Source organism: Bubalus kerabau, chromosome 13 (genome assembly GCF_029407905.1).
Source record: "Bubalus kerabau isolate K-KA32 ecotype Philippines breed swamp buffalo chromosome 13, PCC_UOA_SB_1v2, whole genome shotgun sequence".
NCBI lineage: Eukaryota > Metazoa > Chordata > Mammalia > Artiodactyla > Bovidae > Bubalus > Bubalus kerabau.
In genome coordinates, this window is record NC_073636.1 from 65,844,931 (window position 1) to 65,870,777 (window position 25,847).

Here is a 25,847-nt window from a genome sequence, read left to right on the forward strand (position 1 = left end):
TGTTCTACGCTGTCCAGTATGGTAACCACCATCACATGTGGCTGTGACTTTTACATTTTTTTTCTTTTTAATTAATTTATATGTAAATAGTCATGTGTGGCTCATTGCCAGACAGTGCAGGAAGCCCGTTGGTGCATGCCATTTGAGGCTTCCACTGGCACTGTGTGCCCTTCCAGCCCCAGCCTCAGCCCTTGGCATCTTTTGTTCTGGGTCATTCAAGTCAGTTTCCTGGGTATTCCTGGCAGTCCAGTGGTTAGGACTTGGCACTTTTACTGCCGGGGCCCAGATTCAATCCCTGGGTGGAGAACTAAGATCCTGCAAGCCGCGTGGCTCGGCCAAAAAGAAAAGATCAGCTTCCTGAATCTATCCGGTACTTCCCAACCCTGTGCCTGCTTCAGACTCTCTCCTCCATTTAGACTGTCCTTGAGGCCTGTCTTTAAGACTCAACCTAAATGCCACCTCTGCCTTGAGACTTTCTTTGACACCCACTCCCCTCTCATCTCTTTCTCCTCTGAGCTCCCAAGACACTTTCCCACTTTATGACAACCTTTAATATTTTAGCCTTCTGTTGCTGTTGGCTGATATTGGTGTTTGCTCTCTTTTCCTAAATTTTCAGCTTCCTGAGACTTTTCTAGTGAGCCCTCACCCCCAACACAGGTTCTTCCAGGCACACAGAGGCGCTCAGTAAATCCTGCAGACCTTTGTCCTGGTGCCTAGGGGAAGCAGAGATGGATAAAGTGCCCTTCCTGTCTTCAAGCTGCCACATGCTCTCAGGAGAGTCTGATTCGTGCCCAGAGAATCACTGAAGCCAATGGTTATTTTGGGCAGAAAGATAAAAGCCACAGAGGGCCCCAATTGGCCAGGAGAGTCCAGCAAGAGCCGCCCAAGCAGAAGGCTGTGTTTACACACACAGACGGCTTCTCTGCCCAGCCTGGCCTGGTGCAAGGAGATGGCAACATCTAGACGTGGCTGCCTGGCCATCTCATGAAGTTGGGGATTAACAGTGATGCAGCAGCTGGTCCAGCCGTCTGGGGCGGATGGGTGGATGAAGAGAATGTTGCAAACACTGCAGAGCAGTGCTAGTTTTTGGAAACCGATTTTTGGTTAGGTGGCACTTGGTCTGGGAATGTAAGTACAAGAAAATGTTTGTGGTCTGAGCCATGGACAGCAGGTGAATTTTTGCTGGGTCTGACTTGGGGGTTTATGAGTTCTTCAGAACAGTCCCTGTTGAAATGGCAAGATGGTTGAAAAAGGAAAAAAATAGTTTTATAGTTTCAGACTCTAATATTAAGAGTATTGCACATCCCCCAAATCTCTAGCATAAATTCATCTCTGGCACAAAAACATAAAAAAAAAAATAAATAAACAACTTTATTGAGGTTATAAATGCAGAAAAGTACACAGATCATAAGTTTACCCACATTTATGAAACTACCCCCACCTCCCACCCCCACACAGGAGATAAAATATAGCCGATCTCTCTGCAGTGAATTTGTGTTAAACCGTGTGTGTGTAGGATTAATAGTGGACAAACTGGCTGTGGAGTCAAGTGCACCTCACATTGAATCCTGGCCCCCTACCTACTAGCAATGTGAGCTTGCACTATTGGCTTACCTGCTCTGAGCTTCGGTTTCTTCCCCTATAAAATCAGGGAGGAATATATCACCTCTGCCTTACAGAGAAGGAAGAAGTGAAGAACTGAAAATGGATGCATATTGCCAGGCACAATGCCAGCACGTAGTGGGTCCCAAAGCCTCTCTGTGATGATGATGCTGATTGATGGTGTCTCTGCAGCATCTTCTGGCACAGGGGACCACAGACGCACACACAGACTTTCTTCTGCTGCCTCTCCCTGCTCCCAGCCTCAGTGTGATTCTCTCCAAGGTCTCTTCTGACTGCAAGGAGTCTGTGATGCTGTGATGAGGCAAACCTCAGCTGACACTTCAAGCGCCCGACGGGAGGCTGGGTGGATGTCTGAATCCAGTGGGAACGTGGCCAGATCTTTTATGTTCAGGCCCCAGGAGTATGGCTCCCAGACGTCCTAGGGGAGGGCTGACTTCCCAGGGGGAGCAGGAGTGTGGAGATCCATTAAAAATGTAGCTGAGGTGGAGTGTCAGTCAGCAGAGCTCAGCCTCAGCAGGGTCCTGGCATCCTGGGTGAACTCCTGGCTCCCTGGCCTCTGGCTCTGGCTCCCAAGAGACACACCCCATGCACCTATTTTGAGCCGAGGACTGAGTGGGGCAATTCACACATCCCAGGACTGGAGGGCAGAGCCAGGAGAAAGGGGAGGAGCCTTGAGGTTCCTTCTAGCTGGGAGCTGGGGTTGTAAAGAGGAGGGAATCAGGAAGGACTTCCTGGAGGATGGCTGAAATCATGATCATGGGAAAGGGGAAGAGGGTCTCCCAGGCGGAGGAGGAACACGTGCAAAAGTGGAGAGGCAGGGCCCCACCGTGGCTGCGCCCTGGGGGCCAGAACAAGTCAGTTTCACAGGGACCTGAAGATGAAGAGGCAGGTAAGAACAGGCTGTGAAAGGTCTGCAGAGTTGGGTCAGGGTTCCAGTCGCTGTATCAGAGAACACCTGGCTACTGAAGGTTCTTCCCGTAAGGGAGCAGGGTGGGTGCAGCTCCTCAGGGTGTGCACAGTCATCCTGACTCGCATCGCTTTGGGCCAAAGACAGTGGCCAAGTGGCCAAGCCGCTAGGCTATCGCAGCCTCTGGGCTGTGCAGATCTGTGCAGGAACATGGCTGTCAGTGGGGCGGCGGGGGAGGAGAGAGGAGGCAAAGACAGAGGGAGGGGGAAGAGTAAGGGAAATGAGGGGACAGGCAAGGTTTCCACCTTTGACAAAGAAGGCAATAGCGCCCCACTCCAGTACTCTTGCCTGGAGAATCCCATGGATGGAGGAGCCTGGTGGGCTGCAGTCCATGGGGTCACTGGGAGTTGGGCACAACTGAGCGACTGCATTTTCACTTTCATGCATTGGAGAAGGAAATGGCAACCCACTCCAGTATTCTTGCCTGGAGAATCCCAGGGACAGAGGAGCCTGGTGGGCTGCCATCTATGGGGTCGCACAGAGTCGGACACGACTCAAGTGACTTAGCAGCAGCAGCAGTCTTATTAGAGCGGTTAGAGAGCCTCGTGACAGCTGAACCCCAAATTCAGAAAAGACAAGAGATGTGTGGTCCAGAAGGCTAGAGGAGGGACAGGCTGGATGGTAGAAGCAATGGGGGGTGGACTTCCTAGAGGGGAGGTGACCTCTGGAGGCTTTGAAGAGACTGGGTATCTCACAGGTGTTCTCTCGTGTCATAGGAGCTTGAAGAGGTGGTGCTGACAATATCCCCATTGTGTGTGCTCAGTCACTTCAGTCGTTTCTGACTCTGTGACACTGTGGACTGTAGCCTGCCAGGCTCCTCTGTCCATGGGATTCTCCAGGCAAGAATACTAGAGTGGGTTGCCATTTCCTCCTCCAGGGGATTTTCCCCACCCAGGGATCAAACCTGGGTCTCCTGCATTGCAGGCAGATTCTCTACCACTGAGCCACTGGGGAAACCCCATTGTACAGAGGTGGAAACTGAGGCTCAGAGAGGTTTGGGCCCTGCCCAAGGTCACACAGCTCCTGTGCTATTAATGAACCTCCTCTCTCCCTCCCCCTGACCTCTCCCCAGAGGCAACCATTGCCCCCAGGCTCTTCAACGCTGTCACAGTAAGGATGGAAAAGTGCTTTGCACTGTGTGACCCTCTGTGTAGCTTCATCATTGCATGTCAGAGCATGACCGAATGCAGGAATGTGTGGTTCCCACAGGATGGCAAGGTCTCTGGAGACAGCAGTTCTTCGAGAGGTTTCTTGGGGGAGACTGAAGGAGCTGTAGTAGGGGCAGCTGGAGCCAGGAGGTCCCTGCCAGGTGGGCATTGCTGCCCATCCACCCGGACTGCTCCCCACCCCCGGACACAGCTGCCCTGCAGTGCCTTCCAGAGCATGCCCGTGATCAGCAAGAACAGCCTTGTCAGGCAGAACTTCCCAGGCCCATTGATCACGCTGCTCTGGAAAGTCTAGCTCTGGTAATTTCCTCTATAAACTGGCCCCAATGTCAGGTGCCTGGGGCTTCATTCAGCTCAGCCCACCCAGGCCCTTGGGGCTTCCCAGGTGGCGCTAGCAGTAAAGAACCCGCCTGCCCATGCAGGAGACATAAGAGACGTGGGTTCGATCCGTGGGTCAGGAAGATCCCCTGGAGGAGGGCATGGCAGCCCACTCCAGTATTCTTGCCTGGAGAATCCCATGGACAGAGGAGCCTGGCGGGCTACAGTCCATGGGGTCGCAAAGAGTCAGACATGTCTTAGCATGCACCCAGGCCCTGCTGCCCTCCTGCCCTGGCGCATACCTTCCTCCCTAGGGCTGTGCCTTTTACTCACTTTGGTTTAGGCATCCCCTCCCACAGGAGCTCTTTTCTGAGGTCCACGGGCTGGGTTAGGACTTCAGAGAATCTAAACTGGTGCTGACCAAAGGAAGTCTCTGAGCCACACATGTTAGCCACATATGTGATTTTATTTATTTCTTATTTTAAAATGTATTTATTTATTCACTTGGCTGTGCTGGGTCTTCACTGCTGTGCGTGGACTTTCTCTAGTTGAGGTGAGTGGAGACTACTCTCTAGTTTTCATATGCAAGCTTCTCGCTGAGGTGGCTTCTCTAGTTGTGGAGCTCCAGCTCTAGAGCATGGGCTCAGTAGTTGTAGAATCTTGGAATCTTCCTGGACCAGGGATCGAACTGGTGTCCCCTGCATTGGCAGGTGGATTCTTAACCATTTGACCACCAGGGATGTCCCATATGTGATTTTAAATTTTCTAATAGCCACGTGGAAAAAAAAAAAAAAGCCAAAAGAGAGAGATAAAATCATTCTAATGATATATTTTATTTAACTGAATACATCCAAAATATCATTGCAATACAAAAGTTATTAAGGAGATACAGGACATTTCTTTAATTAAATCTTCAAAATCTAGTGTGGATTTTACACTTAAAGCACATCTCAATGTGCACGAGCCGCATTTCAAGTGCTCAGAAGCCATATGTGAGTAGTGGCTAGCTCATAGGTCAGCAGAGCCCTAGAGGTAGGGAGCAAAGCATAAGGGTTGAAGCTCAGCCCTTGGCCTCGGACAGACCTGGCAGACACATCCTGGCCCTGCCATTTATTAGCTAAGTGAACTTTGGGAAGTCGTTAACCTCAAGCCTCAGAGACTCCTGCTATGAAAATAGTTAATAATCTCAATGCCAGAGAATTGTTGTAAGGATTAAACAAATGAATGTGTGACTGGTGCCAGGCACAGATCAAGTACTCAGAAAGTGGTGCTGATTCATCTTACAACACCCTCTGATGTGCTGCTTTAGGTACCATTCTCTGCCGCTGGACTGACAGTGAATTCCAGGACAGAGGCTACCCAGTTCCTCTTGCCTTCCTGAGGCTCAGCGTGTACATCACTGTTTGCTAAGTGAAAGACGAAATCCTTACACCAGCAGCGCCCACCACCCCACCCTGCCCACCCAGGAATCCAGGGGCCCTTGGTGACTGGGAGTCACGAGACCATTGCCTCCAATGGGGTGACCTTGGCAAGCTGCCACTTTACTCTGAGCCTTGGATTCCTCATTCAAAAGATAAAAGAGGTGGGGTGGGAGGGACTCTACCTGAGTATTTGGTTTGGTCCCTGCCCCACCAGTGGGCTTGGGTGGGTTGTAGCTAACACCTTGTATTTTTGCTTTCCCAGCCAGAGGTACGAATCACTTTCATTCTATTCCTGGCTTTCCTGTATCCTAGCACTTTTGCAGTATCAAGTTCCCTCCAGTTAAAATTTCAGAAGAAAGACTTTCTGGGAATTCCCTGGTGGTGCAATAGTTTGGATGCCAGGCTTTCATTGCCAAGGGCCCGTGTTCAATCCCTGATTGGGAAACTAAGATCCCACAAGCCACACTGCTAAGTTGCGTCAGTCGTGTCCGACTCTGTGCGACCCCACAGACGGCAGCCCACCAGGTTCCCCCGTCCCTGGGATTCTCCAGGCAAGAACACTGGAGTGGGTTGCCATTTCCTTCTCCAATGCATGAAAGTGAAAAGTGAAAGTGAAGTCACTCAGTCGTGTCCGACTCCTAGCGACCCCATGGACTGCAGCCTTCCAGGCTCCTCTGTCCATAGGATTTTCCAGGCAAGAGTACTGGAGTGGGGTGCCATTGCCTTCTCCGACAAGCCACACAGCATGGCCTTAAAAAAAAAAAAAAGGAGACAAAAATAAGAAGAAAGACTTTCTCCTACCTCCCCAGCAGCCCAGAGAGGGGGAGACCTTCTTTTCTGCTGACATCTGCTGATCTTCCATCACAGCAACTCAAGGAGTAAAGCAGGAAGAATTTCTGCCACTTTATAGGGAATTAACTGGGGCTCAGAAAGATCAAATCATCTACCCAAGTAACATAGAAAGAAGTGGCAGAGCCAGAGCTGGAAGCAGAATTCAGAAGAGCCCTGCTTATTGAGGGAGGGGGGTGAGGTGAGGCTTCTTTTCCTCCACCTGGGCTCCTCGCATTTCTCCGAGGTTTGGTTCTCGGTTCGGTCTTGGTCCTGTGTTTCAGTTTCCCTGTCCTGGGAATGAAGGAAGGCAAGTAACTGGGGTAGTGATTTCAACTGATGCCTATAGGGGGCTGTTTGTTCTTCAGACAGTGCCCTGACCCTAATCAGATTTCTCTGGAAAAGGTTATTGTGGGGTGAAGTGGAAAGTGCCTGGTCCAGAAAATCAGTGTTACTTGGCAAGTGGGAACTTGGACAAGTCACTCACTGCTCTGGGCCTCAAACTGCCTGTTTATAAGATGAGAGGGTGGCGGTGTGTCACAGGGCCTGAGGATGACTTCTGAAAGTACTTTGCAAACTGGAAAGTTCTAATAGAACAGCAAGGAGATCAAACCAGTCAATCCTAATGGAAATCAACCCTGAATATTCACTGGAAGGACTGTTGCTGCAACTGAAGCTCCAATACTTTGGTCACTTGATGTGAAGAGCTGACCCCATTGGAAAAGACCCTGATGCTGGGAAAGGTTGAAGGCAGGAAGAGAAGGGGATGACAGAGGATGAGATGGTTGGATAGCATCATCAACTGACTGGACATGAGTTTGAGCAAACTCTGGGAGATGGTGAAGGACAGGGAAGCCTGGTGTGCCGCAGTCTATGTGATCACAAGAGTAAGGCATGATTTAGCGACTGAACAACAACAAATAGAAATGTCAGAGACTTCCCTGATGGTCCAGTGGCTAAGACTCCACACTCCCAATGCAAGGGGCCCAGGTTCAATCCCTGGTCAGGGAACTAGATCCTACATGCAGCAAGTAAGACCTGCTGCAGTCAAATAAATAAATATTGTTTTAAAAGTTTTTTTTTAAAGTTAGTCAATAATAATAATATAAAGAATAATAATGATAGCCGTAGAAGAAGCCCGGTTTTCTGTGTGGTCCCACTAACTTAAAGGGAATCGAGCTCTTTGGATTTAAATCCAGAGTCATATCTGGGAATGTTCTGCCTTGGTCTTTGGAATGTAGCCTGGATTCTTCTGGGAAAGTGAAAGGCTCCATCTAGCTGAGGAGGGTGGGAAAGTGGCCCTGCCCCAGGGGAGAGCAGGGGAGGGGAGAGCAAGGCTTCTTCCTGGGGAAAGAAAGGAACGGGAGGAGGGCTGAGGGAAGGAGAGTTGAACTGGCCTGGCCAGGCAGTGCCGTCTGGGCAGCTGGGTCTGGCCCATGGGAGCCCAGGGTTGGGGAGGGCAGCAAGCAGAGGAGGCTGAGTGTCAATTTGGAAGGAAAATATTTGCAGTAAGCAGTCAGAAAAAATCTCTTAGCAGATGTGTCTATCAAACAACAAATTCATCTGGTGTAACTCCTAAGTTTTACTGGTCCTTTTGCGCATTCATTTGAGTAAATGTGGTGAACTGAACTCAAGCAGAGCACCCTAGTGTGAAAAAGTGACTTGCCCAAGGCCACACCCCCGAGGGCCTGGGGAGGTCCTGGGAAGAACTGACTCTGGGAAGCTGGGATTGAAAAGTCCACAGACAAAAGAGGACATCTGTAGGGAAGTCTGCCCAGCAGGACTCCAGTCCTTCTGGGAGTTGGCCCCGCGCTGGTTTGTGCATCTTCATGTCTCCTGTCTGGAGAGGGGGCGTGTTCTCTAGGACTCAGAGGGGAGCTGGTTTCCTTCTGCTCTCTGCTCTCTGACTACTCCTGAGCCTAGGGGCAGCAGAGAGAGTGGAGGCACCGGAAGCTGTGTCTTGGGAACATCTGGTGAAAGAGCTGGTGATGTTTAACTTGGAGAAGAGAAGGCTTGGTTTTGGGGGTGGGGAGAAGGGACATGATTGCTGTCTTGGTTCTCTGAGAGGGGTTGGGGAGAGGGGCATAGCTTTGTTCCGTGGAGGATCTAGGGTTGATAAAAGACCCTGGGGTAGGTCACCCTGATGGAGCATCTGCCTTGGGAGAGAGGAGTGGACGGAAGGAGCTGCCTGTCTCTGGAGTGTGGGAGTGCAGATGGATCCTGGTGAGGTGGACACTAAGGAATGCAGCCCATTGGTGAGGTGGACACTGAAGGAGATGCAGCCTGGGAGGGGCAGGCGGGGAGGGTGTGGAGGCTTGGTTCTCATGTGGGTGGCGTCCCAGCTTTGAACCTCCGGTTACCAGTGTGGTGGATTCTGCAGCACCTAGAACAGTGGCTGGCATGCAGTAGGTACTCAGGAATGATCTGAAGAATGAACGCATGTGTATGTGTATGCCTGGGATGGTGGCGGGTCAGGGAGCAGGGGTCCTGTGGGCTGCAAATGGGGACCCGTCGGCAGAAATCTCAGGGGATCATGTTGTGGAGACAGGTACATCCAGCTCTTTCTTTCATTGGCAAAGTGAGGACCAGAGCAAGAGAGCCATGTGCCCAAAGGTACTGGTTGACACGTGACAGGGCTGGACTGGAACCCAGGCTGTTGGGGGGTTCTCCTCTGTCTGGTAAGGTGGTCTGGACGGCTTTCTGAGTTGTAATAGCGCGGCTGGAGGGGAGAAGCCAGGCTTCACTTGGTTTTGAGCCAGGACCTTGGTGCCGCAGGCCCTCTGGCCACCCCCCAAGCCCACCTTCCTGGAGCCTGGATGCCTACGCGGCACCTCCAGAAACAGCTGTACGCGGCATTTGTCACCAAAGCACACAGGAACAAATGCACACGTACACGCACTCAGAGACACATGGGACCCCTGGGAGACGTTTGCGATACCGCCCCCCTGGTGGAGGAGGAGCGCTGGCTCCGGGGAAGTTCTGCCCCGCGCAGAGCTGCCGGGGAGGGGAGGTGAGGGTATCCGGCCGCGCTCGGTGGGCCGAGGCTGAGTCACCCCCTCTGAGTCAGGGAGCCTCTCCTCTTCCTCCCCCACTCCCCTCTCCTTCTCTCCCTGCCGAACCCCCGCGCGAGGGGACCGGAGGCTGGCCCAGGCCAGGGTGGGAGCCGCGGAGCCCCAGGACTGGGCGCCCGAGGCACAGTCCCGCCGGGGTCCCGGGGACTGCCCAGTGTGACGGCGCCCCGGAGGAGGTGGCCTGGGAGCCTGCGGGAGCGGGAGAGCGGCGAGAGGGAGAGGGAGACCGGCAGGGAGGAGGCGGAGGCAGGGGCCGGGCCATCGCGAGGGAGCAGGCGGGCGCGCGGCGGCGGCCCCCGGGCTGGGCGCGGAGGCCGGGCGGGGGCGGGGGCGGGCCGCGCGGCGGGCGCCAGGCCCGGGGCTGTGGGCACGGTGCCCAGCCCCCGGCGCACGCCGAGCCGCCGCCGCCGCCGCTGCTGCAGTCGGCATCCATCAGCGGGCGGGGGTGTCGCGGAACAGGCTGCTCCGCAGAGCCCGCCCCTCCCCGCGGCCTGCCGGCTCGCAGGAGCCGAGGGGGCGCCCCGCTCCCCGCGCGCCCGAGATGGGGACCCCCAGGCCCAGGTAGGCACGTGCCGGCGATCAGGTGGCACGGGGGGGCGTGGGTGGGTTTGGGTGGGGGTGGGCCGGGGGCTCGTTACCCGGAGGCCCAGCCTTCAGCCCTGGGGGAGGACGAGGAGTGGGGGGCAGACCGGCAGGAACTGAGTTTGCAGGCTGTCGGCCCTCCGGCCAGTGTAGGGGCGGTCCTAGCTGGTCCTCCCGACCTCCCGGGTCTGCAGCCTCCTGGGAGAGAGAGGTGGGCAGGCGGGGAGCTGAGGCTTGCTGTAAGGATAAATGTTTGCTGGGTGGGTGCCGGACTGGCCCACTCCTGTTCTCCCCTCTCAGAGACCACTCCTGACGCCTCAGAGGAGGCCCAGAGCCCTCTGGATATTTCCTCCGGGCTTCAGACGCTGCAAGACAGTCTCTTGACTGGAGCCTGGGTTGCTGGGGAGCTCTGGTCCTCACTTATCCTCTGGTTGCAGACCTTCCTCCACTCTGGCTCATTCCCCATCCTACCTCCCTTCCATGTCTCCCAAAGCTAGGGGGATAGAACTTGGCTCTAGGACCACTGGGTTTCTGGCCTGGCATTGACACGTTAGAGGGAGAGGACTTGTGGGTCCCAGTTGTGCCTGGCACCTTCTCACTTGGGGGATGTCTGACGGCCCGTAAGGCTGGGTTCTTGGGGGGCAGGCATGGTATGTGGCTGCGGGGGGCTGGGGGTGCAAGTGACTGCAGCCACCAGGATGCTTATCAGATCTAAGGCCACTGTCTGGCAGAGGTATGGCTTAGGAGGCTGGACAAGGACTAGGAAGGAGTTCTGAGGATACTGGTCTCCTTCGCGGCTGCCGGTTGTGGTCCTTGACCACCTCCTTCCCCGCACTCACCAACCGCCCGCCCCCCCCCGCCCCCGCCAACCCCCGCAAGCTCTGAGAATACCTTGATGGGAGAGAGACACTACCGTTTGTTCCTGCCATCACTTCATATCTCCTCCTCTGTACCCAGAGGTGGGAGTGTAAGAGGGCTAGGTTTATAACCTCTCCAGCGCTGGGTGGGGTTACAGCTGCTTCATCTCTCCCCCACCTCCCAGCATTAGGAGTCTTCCAGATTCAGTAGCCACCAGGCCAGGCTGAAGGCTCGGGACCTCGAATGATACCCCTGGAGGAAGTGGGGCTGTCTGTCCTGGGCAAGGGTGTGGAGAACAGAGGCGACTGTGTACCCGCCTGCCCACCCGTTCCTTCATATGGAGCCTGCGGCAGAGGCAGCCTGTGCCAGCCTCCTCTCTGAGCCGCCGTGGCCCAGGGAGGCTCTGCCAGTTCTGTGCAGGGATGAAGCCAGCTTCCACTGGCCAGTCTGAGGTCATACCTACTGTGACCCCATGTGCCATATTTGTGTGTGTGCAGAGCATGGCTCCTAAGGGGCCCCTCGAAGCAATCCTGGAGGAGATCAGTGCAAGAGGCCTATTCCCATTAAAACCCTCCCTGGGCCATGTCGGGTTCCCTGAGCCTGAGTTCAGTGAGCTCCATGGAGAGCTGCTTCCCAGAACTGGCACGAGAGCCCTTCCTGGTCCCGGAGGGCTCACTCAGGAAATACTGAAACATTGACTGAGTCCTTGAAAGGAGGAATGACTTGTCCAAGGTCACAGGCAAATGGGTGTGAGAGCCAGCACTAAGGTACCCATATCCTCTAACGAGTTTGGGTTTCTTGTAGCCCAAATGCCTGCCTCCCTATTGCCATGGCCATTTCATACACAGGACTCTGATGGGCTGGCGTTATAGCCTGGAGCCTGAGTCTGCCTTCTAGAGGGGGACTTACATTGGTCTCCCAGCCCTTGACCCCAAAAGGTGAGAAGGCAAGGCCAGGCTGCCTCAGCTGCCAGGCTGCCTTGTCCCAGTTAAGGGGCAAGGGCTGAGGCATAGTCGGCCTGGAGCCCTGGTCCCTCTTGGAAGTATCCAGAGCCAAGAGGATGCTGGGTGCCCAGGCATGTTCTGGGCCTAAGCCCCCAAGAGCAGTGGAGAGGGTCTCCCGCCTAGGCTGCTGAGGTGGGAGGGGCCTCTGTGTTGCTCCAGCTAGGTCATCTGGGTGAGCCTGTCTGGGCTTCTGTGCCCCCATTTATTAAAAGTGGATAATAATCTCCATCTGGAGTAATACCAGTGATTATACAATCAGAATGAGGACATTTATTGAGTACTGACTGTATGCTTTGCATTATCTCCCAACAACTCTGACAGGTAGGTGCTATTATTATCCTTTTTACACATGACTAAGGCTCAAAGAGGTTGTGTCACCTGCCTAAGGTTGCATAGCTGGAAAGAATGTGGCTGAGTCCAGAGTATCTCTCTTTACCTTGGCATTGTACCTGGAGCAAGGTCTGGGAGTACCAGGTTGGTGTCCAGCAGAGCCAGAGAACTGATCTGCCAGGACTGGTCCTGGTGGAGAGTTCAAGGGTGGGTTGGGTTTTGTGAGGCAAGGGTGGCCCGAGTGCTCCTGGAGTCTTGAGGGATAGGGGGCAGAAAGGTACTGGCCAGAAGCCTGAGAGAGGGACTGGCCATGGCTTTCTGCTTCCTGGCCAGGATCCCCCAGCAGTGAGGATGCTCTGGACTCTGTGCTCCCATTGGGTGCTGGGGAAGACTGGTTGGCTCTAAGGCTGGCTGGCCCTGACACTCACCCCCGCCACACTAGACAGGAACCCAGTGACCAGAACATACAAAGGAGGGAATGCAGGCGCACCAGCTGGGACTGTGAGGAGGCGGCCCAGTGGGGAGGGGACTTGTGCATGGGTAGGCGGGTAGGGGTGGGAGCAGGCTGGCACCGCTTCCTCTGTGGGCGGGAGGCTTGTGGGTAAGAATAGTAGCAGCCAACATTTATCAAGCACTTACTACATGCCAGGCACCCGTTTTAAGGGCTTAACTGTGCCACTCATACAATCTTCACAAGCCCTTTGAGGCAAAAATCCTTCTTCCTCCCATTTTACAGATGAAGGGAACTGAGGCTTAGCAAGGGAAAGACAGTTGCTCAAGGTCACACAGCTCGGTTGTGGGGGAGCCAGGATTCAAATCCAGGCAGTGTGAGGTGGAGCCACTTTCCCCATGGCCATGCCAGCAGCCCAAAGTTTCTTTTTAGAGATCATACTCGGTTTTGTTCAATTTGAAAAATATTCCCTGAGTACCTGCTGCTGATCCTATATGGCCTCTGGCAAAACATCCTTGTCCTCCCCGGGCTCCCAGTCTGGCCTGGAGACACACAGACATGGCACAGGGAAGGTGAGGGATGAGCTATTGCCTCTGTAGGCGTGGATTCCTATTCTGGTGATCAGAGAAGGCTTCAAGGAGATTGCAGCCTTGGCACTGGGCACCAAAAGCCAAGTGGAATTTTGATAGCTGTGGGGGGAAGGGCACCCCCTCTCCTGGGCCAGAGGGAAGGGAAATCGGGACGTGTTTGAAGAACGGGTGGTCTGGTGTGCCTGCAGCAGATGGTGCAGGGGGCTGGGGGCGCTGGGAGGTGACTCAGAAAGTCAGCTTGTCTTTGGGTCTTTGGCAAAACTCTGGAATCTGCCAGGCCTGAGCTCTAGTCGCAGCTCCACTATGTCCTAGCCACGTCCCCTTGGGCTCTCACTTAGCTGATCTGAGCCTCAGTTTCCTCATTTGTAAAGTGTGGCCAAGCGCGCCTGTCTCAAGGAGACCACGTTAGGGTTGTTACATAAAGAACCTAGTGCAGTGCTGGCATGCCACAGGGACTCGGCTAACATCGCTTTCCTTCCAAGGAGCCTGGACGCTCCAGGAACCTTTGCGGGTATTTGATCTGCATGGGGCCTGCATTGGGGCAGGACAGAACCGGGTCTGGGAAGGTTCCTTTGGTAAGAACCACGAGGAAGGGACGGGCTCAGCTTTGCAGGAAAGACATCAGCCCTCTGGACCTGGAGGGCTGGGGAGGGAGGGAGGTTGAAACCACACTAAGCTGTGCCCCCGGCTGGTTTCGGGAGGAGCAGCTTAGGGTGCGGAAGGCCATGGGGTGGGGGAAGGGCATGAGTTTGGTTTGCAGCTTCAGAAGTTTAAGATGAAGGACTCATCTCCCCTCAGTCATTCTGAAGGTTGCGCAGCTTCGTCTTTGTGCATCTGGCTTTTTTTTTTTTTCCCTTTTGCATAATTTCCTTTGGATGAATCCGCATCAGAGCTTCTTCCATAATAGCAGCAAATTGGGACTAAGTGCCCAACAATAGGGGAATGATTGAGAGCGTTTTGGAACATCCAGTGGATAAAATAATATGCAGCCGTGAACAGCCGCAGAAATACTTACCCTCGAAGCGTATGGAGCTGTGCACTCGTCAGGTTCCTCGGCATCTTTTCTTCAATTCATTTCATGTCGCTGTGACAGAGGCGGGACAAGGGTTAGAGCCTTCCCGCGCGTGAAAGATTCAGGCTAGGCTGTCATCTCTTGGAGGGCAGTGCTTATGTTTTATTCATTGTTATGTCCTCAGCGCGTGGCTGAGTGGTTTGCAAATGCTTGTCTGATGAAAGAATTGATGGAGTGTGCAAAGCAGACGGCAAGTGACTTGTCCAAGGTCATGCAGGTAGGAAGACCAGGACCAGGGTCTTCTCATCCCTACTTGGCACATTCTTCTCACTCACCGCTCAGTATCTGGGAGGGGAGTAGGATGGAGAGGTGCGCAGCGAGGACTGGAGACAGACCAGGGCATAAGTCTCATTTCTGTCCTTAGAGATGTGAGGACTTGGCAAGTCAGTTCATCTTCTTAAGCCTCAATTTCCCCATCTGTAATATGGATAATCCAAGTACCTGTTTTTAAGCTTGTCATCAAGATTAAATGATTTCGGGTATGTAAGATCCTTAGCATAGGAACTAGCACACAGAGAAGTACCTAGCAATGTTAGATGTGATGATACTGATGATATAATAATGTGGAAATATTTCTGATATAGTAAATTTTTTTTTTTTTTTTTTTTTTTTTTGCCGTGCTGTGGGGCACGTGGGATCTTAGTTCCCCAATCAGGGATCGAACCCACCCCTCCTGCAGTGGAAGCTTGGAGTCTTAACCACTGGACTGCTAGGAAGGTCCCCCGATACAATTTAATGTTAAATGGAAAAAAACCCCAAACCATGAGCACTCAGATTAAAGTGATATAAAATTAGACCTGACCATAGGTACAGATTGGAAGAGAGCAGGCGGAAATAGCAGGTACTATGGGGAATGAATGACTGACCCAGACAAACCTTTTTAAAAATACTTACTTTTTCTTGTTTTAATTACAAAAGAATTATGTGAGAAATCCTAATCATTCAAAAGCATATTCTTTCCTTGTTTTCCCAACCAAAATCCTTCTCTCCAGAGGTAGCCAGTGACAACAGGATGGTGCCTAGAATTTTTTCCATGCCTACATAAACAATAAGCATACAAACTGGAACGGGACCATAAATTACATTATTGTTTTACAAGTTAGATTTTTTTCATTCTATATGCCAACATCTTTCTGTGTCAGTGCATCTAAACCCCATCCCCCAAATGTTCACACTAGATATGTAATACTTTAGTAATTCCTTTTTCACAGGATAAATCCTAGTTCATTTGGCCATCAGCAGAGGGTTGATGGACATTTAAAGTTGTTTCCAATTTTACTCTATTCTAAATAACGCTGGCCATGAACTCTCGTAGTGTTTAAACAAGAAAATCAAGTGAGAGAGATTGAGAAACTGTAAGATTGCGCAGGGTTGCTGGGAAGGGTTCCCTGCTTCTCTGGGCTTCTTTCCCCTCCTCACCTCCCTTCTCAGCGGAGCCCCAAGGGCCAAGGACACCGATCCAAAGCCATGTTTGTTACTGCGGTTCCCCGCTCCCTCTCACCAACTGCTGATCGGTGAGGTCCAAGCGAAGTGATGATGAGAAAAGGATCCTTTAGACTGTAAAGCACCCGGCATGTGGGAGGGGTTGATACTGCTGTTATTATTTCCACATCCAGAGCAACAGTAGCTTTGGTTACACGGTTGACAGCAAGTGGGATGTAGCAGGTTTGAGGGGGAAGAGCATGGAGCCGTGAGCCAGCAGACCTGGGTCCGAGTCCCTGCTCAACTCGAGCTGACAAGCCATGTGACCTTGGCCAGCCCCGCCTGCTGGGGGAATAAACCCACCCATCTCATGTGGCCCTGGTGGAGCTCAAAGGTGACAAAGCCCGGAAGGCACCCAGCTCATGGTCCGGCTCTCAGAGGGTGTCCCGCTCCAGGGAGGTCTCCTCTGCCTCTGCAGTCATCCGTGTGGACCAAGTAGGAGGCTTTTCTCCTTTCTGATGCCGTTTACTCTGCAGTTTGGGCATGTCACGTGGTCCCCGGCCTACAATGGCACACCAGTTTGTGGCTCCGCGGTGGCACGTGAGACCTTTGGGCAAGAAGCCAGTGCTGACGGGTGGCAGCCTCTTCACATGGCTTGATTTTATTTAATGCGGTGCCCATGGGTACCGCCGGCCTCTGACAAATTGCCGTCTCCGCCCTGCCGCGTAGGAATGACTGCGGGCCCAGCTCCTGTTTCTACCCCTCGAGCTCCATCAGAGGCCTGGCTGGCAGGGCGGCACAGTCCCCCTCCTCCCTCCTCACGGGCGGTCATTTCATTCATGTCCACCTGGAGATTGTCACTCAAGGAAGTGAATGTTCTGTACTGGGGAGATCCCAATGGGAGTTAACATCATCCCCAGAGGGAGAAGAATAAATCTTAATAGCCTCTCTTTCTCTTGCTGTATTTTTTCTTTTAATTCTTTTCTTTTTCTTTTCTGACTCCAAAAGTAGTACAGGCTCATAGTAGGAAAATGGTGTAAGAGAACCCCCTAAAAAGCCAAGAAAACAAAAGTCTGTAATTTCTGCTCTTGTTAACCTTTGAGCCTTTAGACGATGAGAATTTCTAATATTTCTTGAGTACTCACTGTGGGCTTTCGCTTGTAAGTGCTTTACGAGCCAAATTCAGTTTGGTCTAATTCAGTTTTCTTAGTAAACCTAGTAAGTGGGTAGGATTATCATCGTGGATTTACAGATGAAGACACTGAGGCCCAGTGAGATTAAGGGAGAATGCAAGGTCTCCTGGTCGCCTAGTCTGTCCTTAACCATTAGACTATACTGCCTCTTTCCAATTTCTCCTCCCCTGCCTCTCTAGTTCGTGTTATCTATTTAGTGTCAGGTGGTATATCAGTCACAGGTGGCGCTAGTGGTAAAGAACCTGCCTGTCTGCAGGAGACAGAGACTCAGGTTCAGTCCCTAGGTCAGGAAGATCCCCTGGAGGAGGAAGAAATGGCAACCCACTCCAGTATTCTTGTCTGAAGAATCCCATGGCCAGAGGAGCCTGGCGGGCTACAGTCCATCAGGTCGAAAAAGAGTCAGACGTGACTGAAGCGGCTTAGCACACAGCACGGTGTATCAGTCAGATTCTGGCAGAAAACAGAAAACAGAAAAAAGATCCATTCAGATGCTTTAACTTGGAGATGTTAAGAAAGCTGTGGGCAGGGTTAAGGGAACCCACGAGGGGGACCCACAAACTCACGGTGACAGAAACTATTAGCTCCCTTCGGCCTGAATGAACAGAGGGAGGGAATAGTGTAACTGGGCTTGTGCATGGAGCTGTCACAGAGCCGCTCAGCCACCACTAGAACCACACGGAGGGCGACTGGGGAGATATACCTCCCCCCTCTGCTTCCACTCTCTGACCTCCTGCCAGTGCCTCCCATTGACCAAAGGCAACCAGAGGTCAGCAGGCAAAGGAGTTCAAAGGACAGTCCAAAAGCTCAGCCTCCTGGCTCTTTGAGTGGGACATGGTTCTGAGGGTGCAAATGGGGATCAACAGCCCAGGAATTGGTCCTAGGGGAATGGGAAAGATGTGCTCCGTGACTTCCCCAAAAGAAAGGATGATCTTGGTAACCGTGATCATTGAAAACATCTTTCAGAACAGAAGACTCTCACTTTCTGCCTAGCGTTCTCTTTGTTTTGGCATTTTCCACACCCTGTTCCTTCTTCCTCTCTCCACTCCTTCCTACTGTGAGTTCCTGCCTGGTTCAGAATTCCCACAACCGTCTGGACAGAAGTTGTCAGTGTCTCAGATTTAGAAGAGAGCCTTCGTGGCTGGGGAGTGATTGTTCATGACCGTGGATACTCGTGGCTGTGCGTGCCCTCATGCGGTTCCACTGCAGTGCATATGTATGCAAAGACACGCTTCCAGAACACATGTCATAAACATCTGTGATACACGCTCCCTTGTCTTTAGCGTGACTGTAACTTTTGCATTTCAAAGTCCTTTTGTTCTCTGAAACATCCTTTTTCTCTACAGGGCCCTGCTCTGAAGTGTGCGATTAGGGCCTCTCCTCCCTGTTTAACAGATGGAAAAACTGATGCTCACAAAGGGGAAGTGACTCGCCCAAGACCCATCAGATAGGAAGTGGCAGAACTGAAACAAGAAACGGTGGTCCTGATTCTAACTTCAGCTCTTCTCAGTGTATTTGCCTTTTAATCTTGGGAAGTTTTTCCTTAGCCAGTTTTACCCCTGGAAGAAATTAGTACAGACGAACCCTCTGAGGCTGCTGGAATGTCATGTAGTGGGATGGACTTCGGAGTCAGAGAGTCTTGGCACAGTCTTATGACCTTGGGCAAATCGGTAGGCATCTTTGGGCCCATGTGTCTTCATCAGTCAAATAAGGATGATAATATCAGGAGTTTGGATGGAAAATTCAGCTGCTTTTCCATCCAAAAGTCTGATAAGTTGTCAGGACAGGCTGGCTGGCTGGTAGCCAGGAAGGCTCCTGAGGTGAGTGCAGCCCAGGTCTTTTGACTTGTCTCATTGCTGTTCCATCCACCCATCACCCATGTGTTTTTCCATTTATCCATCTGACCCCAGGCTTCGTGGGTTTGAATTCTGACACTGCTGTTTACTAGCTGCACAATCTTGGGCCAGTTAGTTCACTTCTCAGTGCTTTAGTTCCTTCTTTTGTAAAATGGAGATATTGAGAGGACCTATTATGGGTTATTATGAAGATTAAATGATGTAAAATGCTTAGATCAGGGCCTGGTAAATAGCAAACTCTATAAATGTTAGCTTTGTCATTGTTATTTATCAAGAACTGCTCTAAACCCTGGGGAAAATGGCAAATGAGGCAGATAAAGGTTTTTTGTTGTTGTCTTTTGGCCATGCCGCACAGCTTGTAGAATCTTAGTTCCCTGACCAGGGATCGAACCCAGGCCCGTTGCAGTGGATGCATGGGAGTCCTAACCACTGGACCACCAAGGAATTTCCAAGACATAAAGTTTTGTCTTTGTGGAGTTTACATTCTAGAGAAGGAGTAGAAACAATTTGTGAACTTATGAAGAAACACATGCTTGCTTCATGGGCATAAAGTTTCTTTTTGATGGGTGGTAAAAATTTTTGAAAGTGGAGAGTAGTGTTTGTTATACAACACTGTGAATGTAATTATTGTCCCGAATTGTTACACTTAAAGGTGGTTAAGATGGCAAAAACAGAATAAAGCAAAACCAGAAAACCAGCTGTAACCAAAAAAAAAAAAAAAAGGAAAGAGTGGCCCACTTTAGACAGAGTGGTCAAGAGGCACATAAACTGAGATCCGAAGGGTGACAGCTACCAAGAGACAGGGGACAAGCCCACCTTCCACACGGAGGGAGCAATAAGGGCAAAGCCCCAAGACAGGGGCAAGCCTGGCGTGACTGAGGCGCAGACAGAAAATCTGTGTCTCCCTTCTGTCACGATGATGGTGGCAGTAGGGGAGCTAAGCAGAGGCCTTATGCAGGGACCTGGAGCTTTGGTAAGGAACTTGCATTTTATTTTGATGGGAGGTCATTGGGGGTTTTAAAGAGGACATCCATTTGGACTGTAACTGTGGCTCCTCTGTGGAGAATAAGCCCTAGGAGAGCCTACGTGGCTAAAGGGACCATGGAAGAGATGGAGCCGCCATGCAGACAGGAGCTGAGAGTGGGTTGGACCTGGGTGGAAGTAGAGCTGGAAAAAAAGAACAAATCTAATTTACTGGACTCAGAGATGCTGAGTCACGCTAACCCTGGTGGGAGAGCTTGATGTATAAACCAATCGATTCACTTTTAATGTGGGGGTACAACCACAGGCCAAGTGGGTGTTGCCTCTTCTGGGCAGAGACACCCTCTCCCTCTAGGCAGCCCAGATGGAAAGCCACAGCGTCTGAAGCCTGCTTAGTGCCCCCGGAAAGCGAGCCCGGGGAGCCAGCCTGTGGTTGCAATGTTGAAGAGTGTCAGAGGCTGACAGGCTGCTGAGCTGGCCCCAGAGGGGGCCAGGCGAGCACGCTGGGCCTTACTGGGCCCCTCACCTCCAGACAGGACTGGCGCAGGCCCTGTCAGCATTTCCTTCTTTGGCTGACCTTTCCCTTTTCTAATCCTGTGCGTTTGGGTTTTCATATGTTAGTGTCATCAGTCAGGCTTTGCTGGCCTCTGTCTCTCTCTCCATCTGTTCTGGGTGGGCACTTCTTTATTTGTTTTTGTTTTTTTAGTTGTTGTTGGGTTTAGTTGTGTGTGTGTGTGTTTTGGCCTCATCATGTAGCACGTGGAATCTTAGTTCCCCCACCATGGCCCAGGGATTGAACCTGTGCCCCCTGCAGTGGAAGCACCAAGTCTTAACCACTGGACCACCAGGGATGTCTCAGGGTGGGCACTTCTAAACCCCAGCTTCGCAGACCACTTCCCACTCTGGCTTCCCATTACTGCTTGTCATTCTGGATCTTCTCAGGGTTGTTTTATTCGGTGCCCTCTTTATGCTACTTTCCCGAATCTCCATCACCCCCCTGAGAAGGAGGGAGGAATATCTCTGTGTTAGGGTTGAGATGACCTAAGCTCAGAGGAGTGAAGTCACTTGCCCAGTGTCCCAGAGGGAGCTAGTGGGGGAGGGTTCTAGGTCTCACTGACCTGGGTCTGCCTCTGGCCCTGCTGCCCTGCATGGAGGGGTCCATGGGATGACTATGCATAGGGTCTTTGATGCTAGGCCTGGCCTGCAATGGCTCGGTGACAGGAGTCTTACCCTTTGCAGCAGAGTAACATTTCTGAGTTTTGCAAAGCTGCCGCCCCCCACACCGCCCCCCACCCCATCCACCTCCAGCTTCTTCATTTCTCCCTGACTCAAACCTATTCCTCCTGCCAGCCTGTGTGGAGCTCACATTTATAGGCTTCTTGTTCCAAGAAGTCAAGTTGTCAACGCCAGGACTTCACTGGTGGTCCAGTGGCTAAGATTCCATGCTCGCAACACAGGGGGCCAGAGTTCAATTCCCGGTCAGGGAACTAGATCCCACATATGGCAACTAAGAGTCTGCATGCCACAACTAAGACTCAGTGCAGCCAAATAACTAAATATGAAAAAAAAAAACAAGAGGTCAAGACTCCCTGTCCTCCTCACATCCCTGCTTGTTCCCACATCTGAGCATTTGCCCACATGGTGACCTAGTCCAAATGTCCTCCCTGCCATCACCTGTCTAGAGTCTCCCTTTTTTCAAAACCTAACTCCAGCTCACCCTGCACTCCCTACCCTATAAGTCTTCCTTGGAAACCCCAGGCCATACTGCTAATCACCAGGTCCTAGAACCTTCTAGAGGCTGAAATGTACACGGGCAAATCTATGTCACATTCTGGGTGAGTATCAACCTCCCATGTGGCAGGGAGCTCCATGGGAACCAGCTCATGGTCCTCTGGGTCCGCTACAGTGCCTGGCCAGCTTGGCCGCCCAGTGAGTTCCATCAGTCTGTGCTGACCTGGTCCTGGGCAGAACTGTGCCCATGTGACTGGCTGTGGCAGAAGCCAAGGTCAGGTTCTTGGCTCACTTTCTGGGCCCCAGTGAGAGAACCATGCTATTATCCCCAGACTTGTGAGATGAAGAAGGTTCTCCTCATCACAGATTTAAAAAATAATAATGTGATTTTTCTTTTTAATTCACAAATTTTCTTTTAGGTTTAAACAGATTTTATTTATCTCTGTCTCATCCTGTCATACCAGACCATGTGCATTGGAAACATTTATTTTTTGACTTCTAGTTGTTTTTTTAAAATCATTCAAGAAATCTCCAAGTGTAGTAGAGAAAAATGAGAACTACAGTTAAACAGAAAGAAGAAACAAAATAATTTGTCTACCCGCCTTCTAGAAACAGCCATAGTTAATATTTTGCTGAATTTTCTTTTTTTCTTAAAATATTTATTTCTTTGGCTGCACCTGGTCTTATTTATAGCACTCGGGATCTCTAGTTACAGCATGAGAACTCTTAGTTGTGGCGTGGGGAAATCTAGTTTTCCCTAACCAGGGATTGAACCTGGTCCCCCTGCATTGGGAGTGCAGAGTCTTAGTCACTGGACCACCAGGGAAGTCCCCTTTGCTGAATTTTCTGTATCTGTACGTGTATATTAGGTAAAAGAGGGTCGATCTATACAAACTGTTGTGTGTCATGCTTTTCACTCAGGTGTCCTCCGTGATTTTGTACATCACGTCTTTTCACTCTCTAGAGCAGACACGCCATCTTTTATCTCACCAGCCCCTGGCCACAGGGTTTGTCCGTGGCTCATGCCGCTGCCTTGGCTCCCAGCCCGGGGCTGAGTGCTTTCTCCTCCTCTGAGATTCTGTTGAGGTTTGCCTGAGGCATCAGAGTGCAGCGGGAAGAATAATGGACCCGGAGCTGGGGTCTGGGGAGTCAGGAGGCTGGGTGAGGAGGAGAGTGGGTGGGAGGGACCAGGGAAAACCTGTCTGAGGAAATGACTGTTGCTTGAGCCCCTTTTGCTCTCTGGCTCTCACCTGTAAAAGAAGAGGAGGAGACTGAATTATCTCAGAAGCTTCCAGCTCCTCTCATCTGTGGGTTCTGCCAGCACCGAGCAGTCATGCCAGCAGCCTCTGCTGGAGACCTGGGCAGTGAAAGCCTGGGATATTTATTTAAGATTACTTGGCTGGCTATTTCCAAGACAATGCAGGCCCTGGTGAAGGTTCAGCGAGTCCAGGCTGAAATCAGACTGAAGCAGAGGCAGGAGGAGATGTCCTGGAGCCTCTGGGCTGCCTGAACCCATGAGGGGTGTGTGGATTCTGCTTCTCCCAGCACAAAATATACAGATTACTCTGTGGATTTTTTTTTGAAGCAAAATTAAGCAGGCATTTATTTGAAGAGTTCTTCCCTGTAGGCCTTATCTAGCATAATGTCTGATATCTCCAGTGCAGGCTTAGAAGAAATCCAGATCGGGCAGATTCATCTCAGTTTGACCTCATGAGGCTGTGCGCCACCCCCCCGGAGCAGCTCTGTGGCTTTGTGTTCTGGCACTGAGTCAGCACTTAGCGTCATGTAAGCAACAGAGCTTTTATTTAACGATGGCTTTAAGTTATAACCATAAAGCCCAGGGTAATGATGTGAGTGGAAAGCATTTCTGGGTGGGGATGAGGCCACGTGGACCAAGGCCTTCCCTTCCTCCTCATCTTCTTAACAACAGCATCCATAACACCAGACCTTCTCATTTGCACTACAAGCTCCAGCTTACCAAGCGCTCGGCTCGTTATCCATAAGGTGGGGAGTGAGGATGCTCATGACCTATCTTGGGCCCTGGAGACGTTGGGTGGCTGAGTGGGGGTGCTCAGGGCCCTTGACTTTCTGTTCAGTGCCCTTTGCTTTGGGCGGGGCTGGTGGCTCCTAAAGGCGGTGGGGGTAATAAGATGGGGGCTTGGAGCATGTGCTCAGCCCAGGGTGGATCCTGTATCTGTCTGCATCTGCCTGTCAAAGGCCCCCACGGTGGGTGGGGTGGGGGAGGGACCTGCCAAATCTCATCTGGATCTTTCTCTTTTAAAGTGATGGATTCAGAGGAAGGCTCTAGACTCAGCAGGTGAGGGTTCCTGCTCATTTCTGTTTCCAGGTTTTAGCTCCAAACTGTTGTTTTTTGTTTTTTTTTTTTTTTTGAGAGGTGTGTTTTCACCGAAGGGGGTCAGAAATGGCTTCTTTTGCTTTCCTAAAAACAAACAACTTGTGAGTTAAATATATGTATATATGTGTGTGTGTGTGTGTGTGTGTGTGTATTTTTAAAATTATACAAGTAATTCCAAAGTATATGAAGTTAAAAATGAAGTTCCCTCTCTTATCATGCCCTATGGAACTCTCTTTTTCTCCTCTACCTACTTCCGAATTATTGACCTCTCTTAACAGCTTAGTGAGTATCCTTCCAGATCTTTTACTACATGCGTACAAGCACTAAGATGTTGAGATTGTTGGGGTTTATAAGGACCTACTGCCCAGCTGCTCTTTGGAATAAGCAAATTGCAAAGAGAGAAAAGGAGAGAAAGAGAGAATGGTGTGGTACCATTTATATATATAAATTTTATAATATAATTATATATAAATATATTACAAAATATAATATATAATATAAATTTTAAATATAATTTAAATATAATATAAAATTATATTATATATAATTATATATATTTTTTTTATATATATAAGTGGGACCATGCCATTCTCTCTCTCTCTCTTTTTCTCTCTTTGCAATTTGCTTATTCCAAAGAGCAGCTGGGCAGCAGGTCCTTGATTCTCTGAAATCTCATTTCCTGCTTCAAGGGGGAAATGATAAGAATAGTCTGTTGCAGAGATAATTTCTGAGTCCCTCACTTTTGGGATGAGTCCTAGTGAGATGAACTGACTGCCCATTTGTAGCAGACGTGGGGCCTGAGCCCAGATCTCTGTCTTTGACATCATCAGGGCTATGCATTTGTTAAGAGGACCTGTCTTACCCTTTAGATCCATCCTGACCGCATCCCCATGGAGTCAGGGGGCAGCAGTTATTGAGGCTTGGGCCATGAAGAGCCTTGCCTAATGCCGGGGCTGGAAGGACTGGGAGCCTGGGGCTCTTTGGGTCGAGTTCAGTTTATCCAGCACTGGCTGAGGGGCTGCCGTGTGCCAGGTGGTGTGATAGGAGGGACAGCCGGGCCCAGGGCCTGCCTGCAGGTGGTCCCTGACTGTCCCTGGTGCTCTTGGCAGAGTGGGGCCCCCTGGAGAGACTCTCCTTGTCCCCAGGAAGGGCCCTGATGCCAGACCTGGGCCAAGAGACTGGAGTCCCTGAGGAGCTATATGGGCAAAGGGTGGGTGGGGGTCTGTGACCTCGGCTGCTGCCGCTGACCCCTCACTTCTCTGGACTCTCTCCCCGTCCTCCCTTCCTCTGTCTCTCCCTCCTCCCCCTTCTCTCTGTGGCTCTTTGTCCATTTGTCTCCATCTGTCTCTCTCGGCGTGTGGTTCCTGTCCCCCTCGCTCTGTTCTGTCATGCCCTCGCTGCCCCTCTCTCTCATCACATTCTCTCTCCTTCATGCCAATGCAGGCGTGCTGGTCACCATGACAACAGAGACAGGCCCTGATTCTGAGGTGAAGAAGGCTCAGGAGGAGGCCCCGCAGCAGCCTGAAGCAGCCGCCGCAGCGACCACCCCTGTGACCCCCGCGGGCCACGGCCATCTCGAGGCCAACTCCAATGAGAAGCAGCCGCCCCAGCAGGACGCTCGGCCTGCAGAACAGGTGTGTGCCCGGGAGCGGGGAAAGAAGGGAACCGGGGTGTACTGTTGACCCACGACGTGCCGAGCACTGTGCAGGGGCCATCGTGTTCGTTTTTACATTTTATTCTCCAGGACCTCAGGAGATAACTATTCATTTCCCCACGTTACAGTGGGGGAGACAGAGCCTCAGCAGGATGGAGTCACATTGCTATAAAGTGCTGTGTGCTTCGTCGCTCAGTCATGTCCAACTCTTTGTGACCCTGTGGACTGCAGTCCGCCAGGCTCCTCTGTCCATGGGGATTCTCCAGGCAAGAATACTGGAGGAGGGCCATGCCCTCCTCCAGGAGATCTTCCCAACCCAGGGATCAAACCCAGGTCTCCCACATTGCAGGTGGATTCTTTGCCATCTGAGCCACCA

At 51.5% G+C, this 25,847-nt stretch overlaps 1 protein-coding gene and 2 non-coding genes across 7 annotated transcripts in view; 1 reads left to right on the top strand and 2 right to left on the bottom strand.

Moving 5' to 3' along the window:
• EPB41L1 (erythrocyte membrane protein band 4.1 like 1) overlaps nucleotides 1-25,847 on the top strand; it is a 135,589-nt gene that overhangs the window by 54,756 nt on the left and 54,986 nt on the right. For 3 of the 5 annotated variants that reach the window (XM_055544933.1, XM_055544934.1, XM_055544935.1), the window contains exons 1-2: nucleotides 8,442-8,546; nucleotides 25,261-25,451. In XM_055544933.1, the coding sequence (XP_055400908.1) occupies nucleotides 8,537-8,546; nucleotides 25,261-25,451 (201 nt within the window). In that variant the 5' untranslated portion in view covers nucleotides 8,442-8,536. Of the gene's footprint in view, nucleotides 1-8,441; nucleotides 8,547-9,824; nucleotides 9,956-25,260; nucleotides 25,452-25,847 lie in introns of those variants that run through there. The other 2 variants (XM_055544936.1, XM_055544937.1) reach the window with 2 other exon arrangements.
• TRNAC-GCA (transfer RNA cysteine (anticodon GCA)) lies at nucleotides 3,474-3,544 on the bottom strand. The gene has a single exon. It is a non-coding gene; the product is annotated as a tRNA-Cys (tRNA).
• TRNAG-CCC (transfer RNA glycine (anticodon CCC)) lies at nucleotides 22,215-22,287 on the bottom strand. The gene has a single exon. It is a non-coding gene; the product is annotated as a tRNA-Gly (tRNA).